We start from the raw sequence: 5,839 nt of genomic DNA, 5'->3' as shown, positions 1-5,839 counted from the left end.
GTGGATCCCTCTGCTCTCAGCAGTGCCTGGTGGCTTTTCAGGGTAACGTGGAAGTGTCATCAGCATCCACCTCAGAAAGGTGCCAGCCCAGGGCAGCTGGAGCAAGAGAGAGGGACAGAGCCGCTGCCCTCACTCTGCACTGACCCACAGGCATCCTCTGGTCTCACAAGACTTGCTCTGTTCTCCCTGAGTGCAGCAGAAATGCTGAGGGTTTCTGACACCCAACAACACTCCCCAGGGTGGGAGGGGAGAAGGAGCTGTAGAAACACCAAACCTCTCCAACTCACTTTCTCAGGCTTGGGGGTACAGATGCTGACAGTCCCTTCTGCACCAGGAGCGGTTCCAGCTGACAAAGCTGAACCCCAGGACTGGCCCCTGCCCACCCGATCACACAGGGTCAGGCTGACTCCTCAGGAGCCCCTGGGCAGAGACCCTGCTCTTCATTGCACACTCATCAAGCACCGACGAGGGCTCCAGCCAGGACGTTCTCCTGGAAAAAGAAAAGTGTCTCTTTGCGTGACAGGGTGTGAGGGTCTATGGGAAATGGTTTTGATTATTCCCAGAGAAGTCTCATCTAAACCTTCACTATCTTTTCCTCCTTGCACAGGTCCTCATGCCCCCAGGCAGCCAATGTCCAACAGCAGCTCCATCACCCAGTTCCTCCTCCTGCCGTTCACAGACACACGGGAGCTGCAGCTCTTGCACTTCTGGCTCTTCCTGGGCATCTACCTGGCTGCCCTCCTGGGCAACGGCCTCATCATCACCACCATAGCCTGGGACCAGCACCTCCACACCCCCATGTACTTCTTCCTGCTCAACCTCGCCCTCCTCGACCTGGGCTGCATCTCCACCACTGTCCCCAAATCCATGGCCAACTCTCTCTGGGACACCAAGGTCATTTCCTATGCAGGGTGTGCTACACAACTCTTTCTGTTTGTCTTTTTAGCTTCAGCAGAGTATTCTCTTCTCACAGTCATGTCCTACGACCGCTACGTTGCCATCTGCAAACCCCTGCACTACGGGACCCTCCTGGGCAGCAGAGCTTGTGTCCACATGGCAGCAGCTGCCTGGGCCACTGGGTTTCTCAATGCTCTGCTGCACACGGCCAATACATTTTCACTGCCCCTGTGCAAGGGCAATGCCCTGGGCCAGTTCTTCTGTGAAATCCCCCAGATCCTCAAGCTCTCCTGCTCACACTCTTACCTCAGCGAACTTGGGCTTCTTGTGGTTAGTACATTAGTAGTATTTGGCTGTTTTGTGTTCATCGTGGTGTCCTATGTGCAGATCTTGAGGGCCGTGCTGAGGATCCCCTCTGAGCAGGGACGGCACAAAGCCTTTTCCACCTGCCTCCCTCACCTGGCCGTGGTCTCCCTGTTTGTCAGCACTGCCATGTTTGCCCACCTGAAGCCCTCGTCTATCTCCTCGTCGTCCCTGGATCTGGTGGTGTCTGTTCTGTACTCAGTGGTGCCTCCAGCAGTGAACCCCCTCATCTACAGCATGAGGAACCAGGAGCTCAAGGATGCCCTGTGCAAACTCATATCCCTCTGTTTTCAGAAGCAATAAACTGGCCATCTTCTTCTATATAGGAGTTTTAATGTAGCTAATTACAAGCCCAGCCTGTCAACTGGATTTTCTGCTGTTGTTGGTTTTTTTCTTATTGTGATAATGTTGTCATCCCCTTTCTAATTTACTGTTGGCTTTTCTTTTATAACTGTTGGCTGCTTAAATGAGCAGCAGTGCTCTCCTTGTCTCTAAACAGAATAAAGGGCTCTTTAGTGACTTGTTTTTCACTATATCCGTCCTGCAAGGCCTTATGGAGCTGCAGGGACAGTTCCTGAGCGTGGGTGGAGGGGAAACGTGTCCAGCATGGCAGCCCTACCAGGGAGCACCAGCGCTTGTTCTTCCAGAGCTGTTCTGGTTCCACTCCCACACTCTCCTTCTCATCCCTGTGTCGGTGCAAGGCCTGAGTGCTCTGGCAGCTTGGTCACCGTCCTGCTGTGTGTCAGTCCTGTGGGTGCAGGCAGGGACAGGCAATGGGTGCTTGTGTCACAGAGCTGGCCTCAGTAACAGTACTTATATAAAGAAAGGTGATTTTCTTAGGGCAGTGCCTGAAGGCTTAGATATTCTTCAAGTTTCTCTCAAGAACATGCACAAGAACATGGCCCACAGATGAAAACACCATTGTGCATCTGAACAGTGTGTGTGTGCAGGGCTGGCACACAGCAGTGTCCTCTCACAGCCAGGCTCCTGCCAGAGACCTGCAGGACCAGCAGAGCAGGGGCTGGGCTGTGCCCCTGTGCACTGGACACCCCGTGGAAGGAGCCTCAGGTCAATGACCATGGACTAGCCCTCGCAACCACCATTTCCAGCTCTGGCCTCTCACCCCAGCTCAGAGGTCTTTGTCCCTCCATGGAATTACACCGAATGAGCAGGTGAGAGGTTCATGTTTGCGTTGTACTGATGAGATGTGAGCATGCATATCATGTTCGTGAGGTGACATGAACCTGAGTCAGCAAAAACACCATCCTACCTAAAATATGTAAATCCTCTGCTAACCTAACCTAACATATGTAAATCCTCTCAGTTTTGGTCAGTCTGCTCCACTAACAAAGGTAAAAGTGACGTTTAAAACACCTAATCAGAACCTGCAAAGAATAGTGTCTTTGCAGTGCAGACACTCTGGAGCCTGCACAATTAGCTGAGTCTTGTTTTAACATCTGTCTCAAGACTGTGACATAAAGTGTCCTTTAGCTGAGCTTTGCTCCTTTTACGCTCATTATAATACTAAAACACACGTCCCCAGGATGGGAGCCCCAGGCTCAGCCCAGGACCCTCTCTCAACAAGCATGTGTAGTGGTGAAATGATTATGTAACCAATATGCCAATGTGTGAACACTTGGCTCTTTAGGACTGCCGGGAGGGTCTGAATGTAGGCATAAGATTTGTATATAATAGATGTTCCTTCTCTATCTGTTGTGGTGGTTTCATTCCAGCATCCAGACTTGCACAACTCTGGAATAAACAAGATGTCATCTCTGGGTGTGGGATTGGCTTTGCACCTCAGGTAGCGAATTCACCATGAGCAACCAGGAAGAAGGAAAACAACAAAAAATGAAAGAGGTAGGAGAGGACATAGAAAAGGTTTCAACATTTCACATTCCTGTAAAGAATGCTTCTCCACTCAGATCTTTGATAGGAAATAGATTTGATCAATTTGACAAAACAAGCCTACTTTTATCTAGTCAGGTCCTGGCCCATAAGGAGGGTGATGGATGGGTATGGGATTATGAGGTCACTTGTGTCTCAGAAGCTCATAACAGAGTTCAAAGACTATGGCTGTGAAGGAGACAGTGAAGTCAGTTCTGTCCCTGGAGGTGGCAGGCCAGAAACAGGAATAGAGCTGGGAAGGTTTCTCTGCCTAAGTACCCACAGGCCCTACCCAGGAAGAGGACTTGGAGACGGGTTGTCATGTCCTTGCCACCTGAGAACATGACGGGACAGCAGCAGGAGCATGGTCGTGTCTGTCAGAGAAGCTGAAAGGCCAGCAGCACTCATGGGATTTAGGAGATCATGGTGAGGTGACTTCTCTCCAGTCAGGTAAAAGACCACAAGAAGCCTAACGGTTTGGGTTCCCTGCATGAAGGGCAGTTCATGAGATGGTCGAGCTTTTCTTGGTAGTGGGAAGAAGCAGGACAGAGAAAGAAGAAGTCTACTTGGAAGATGAGGAATGGATATGAGGACGAAGAAATGTCACTGGAAGGGCAGCGCTGTGGTGCAAGAGCTGACTCAGAGGGAGCTTGATCAGCCCATGGTTTGTGTGCCAAAGAGCAGCCAGTGAGGGTGCAGACACAGCAGTGAAGGTGCAGAAATGCTGGGGTGAGAGCAGGTGGGGAAGCGAGATGGGTGTCTGCAGCCTGCAGGGAGAGAGGGGCAGGGGTAGCACTGTGTAGAACAGCCTGTGGTGGAGATGGCAAAGGGCGCTGTAAGGCTGGAAGGGACCAAGAGAACCCAGGTCTCTGTCCCCTTGGCCATGGCAGTTGTCTCTGCCACTGAGGCCCAGGTGAAGACATGTTGTCCTCATGGAACTGGGGCCTCGGTGCCTCCTTGCAGCCCCATGGGGAAGCTGGAAGTTGTTGTCTCAGTGTTGTCCTTCCCTGGGCCTTGCACACCCACATCCCACGGTCCCAGGAAGAGCCCTGAGCCGTGTGTGAGGGATAGGATCCCCCTTCCCATTGCCAGGAGCTCATGGCTTCTCCTTTCTGCTTCAGAAAGCAAACCAAGGGGTTTCTGAGCATCAGAGCTGAAGAAAAGACTCAAAGGATACCTCATGGTGGCTACAGCTTCCTCACAAGGAGAGAAGGAGGAGAAGGTACTGATCTCTTCTCTGTGGTGACCAATGACAGAACCCAAGGGAATGGAAGAAGGGTGTGTCAGGGGAGGGTCAGTTGGACATGAGGAAAAGGTTCTTCCCCCAGAGGTGCTGGACACTGAACAGGCTCCCCAGGGAGATGTCACGGCCCCAACCTGACAGTGTTCAAGAAGAGACTGGACAACGTCCTCAGACACACGGGGTGACCTGTGGGGTGTCCTGTGCAGGGACAGCAGTTGGACTCCATGATCCTTTGGGTCCTTCCAACTCAGGACATTCTATGATTCTATGAAACACTAGGTCAAAAGTCCATGTGTTCATTGTGCAGATGAGTTGTAAACATACACGTCATGTGAATGTCCATTGTGTGTATGTGGAGAGATGAACCCAAGGGAGCACAAATGCTGTCAGCTATGCCTTGGGGTGCCATAAAGGTCAGTGGGACAGAGATGGTGTTCAGGGGTCTCTTCCAACCTGTGTTATTGTAGGATTCCATGAATCTTTTCCTTGGAGATATAAAATGCCCCAGAGCAAATACAGCAGCTCCTCTGAGGAACGTTTCTCCACTCAAACCCTTGATAGGAAATCTATCAGATACATTTGATGAAAGCATCTTAGTTTGATCTGCTCACACACTGGACCACAAGGAGGGTGATGGTGGGTACGATGTCGTGTGGTCAGTTGTGTCGCAGGAACTCATAGTCTAGTAGGAAGCCAATGGGTGTGGAGGGCACTGTGAGGTCACTTCTGCCTCTGCAGGGGATTGGCCAACAGCAGGAACATGGCTGGGAAAGGACTGTGAGGTCACGCACACGAGACGAGCAATCGGGCCCAATCAGCATGGCTGGATGAAAGGCAGGTCCTGCTTGACCAGCCTGATCTCCTTCTGTGACAAGGTGACCGGCTGAGCAGATGAGGGAAAGTCTGTCGTGGGGAGTGAATCCACCACACAGGCTGTGGGTGTTGTGTCCTTAGACTGCAGTAAAGCCTTTGACACTGTATCCCACAGCATCTCCTGGAGAAGCTGCAGCTCATGGCCTGAATGGTGTATCTGCGATGGGTAAAGAACTGGATGAAGGGCCGGACACAAGGAATTGTAGTGAAAAGAACCAAATCCAGTTGACGTCCGGCCACAAGTCGTGTCCCCAGGGCTCAGTATTTGTCTCAGTTCTATTTAATCTTTATCAATGATCTGGACGAGGGAATCGAGTGCACCCTCAGTACGTTTGCAGATGACACCAAGTTGGGTGGGGGTGTTGATCTGGTGGCACATGGGAAGGCCATACAGAGGGATCTGGACCAGCTGGATCATTGGGCTGAGGCCAATTGTCTGAGGTTTAACAAGAAGGCCAAGTGCCGAGTCCTGCACTTGGGTCACAACAACCCCAAGCAGCACTATGGACTTGGGGAAGAGTGGCTGGAAATTTGCCTGGTGGAAAAGAATCCGGCGGTGTTGATCGACAGCAGCTG

General features: G+C 51.6%; 1 protein-coding gene across 1 annotated transcript; it reads left to right on the top strand.

The window, feature by feature from the left end:
- Positions 1 to 630: 630 nt before the first annotated feature.
- LOC309448029 (olfactory receptor 14J1-like) lies at positions 631 to 1,563 on the top strand (the record flags this gene model as incomplete). Its single annotated transcript, XM_082069224.1, has 1 exon — positions 631 to 1,563. One exon carries the CDS (start codon positions 631 to 633, stop codon positions 1,561 to 1,563), a length of 933 nt encoding a protein of 310 aa, XP_081925350.1.
- Positions 1,564 to 5,839: the final 4,276 nt, after the last annotated feature.

The sequence above is a fragment of the Streptopelia decaocto genome (assembly GCF_964273445.1).
Source record: "Streptopelia decaocto genome assembly, chromosome: 19".
Lineage (NCBI taxonomy): Eukaryota > Metazoa > Chordata > Aves > Columbiformes > Columbidae > Streptopelia > Streptopelia decaocto.
Note: the sequence above shows the minus strand (reverse complement) of the source record. Positions and strands in the feature narration are given on the sequence as shown.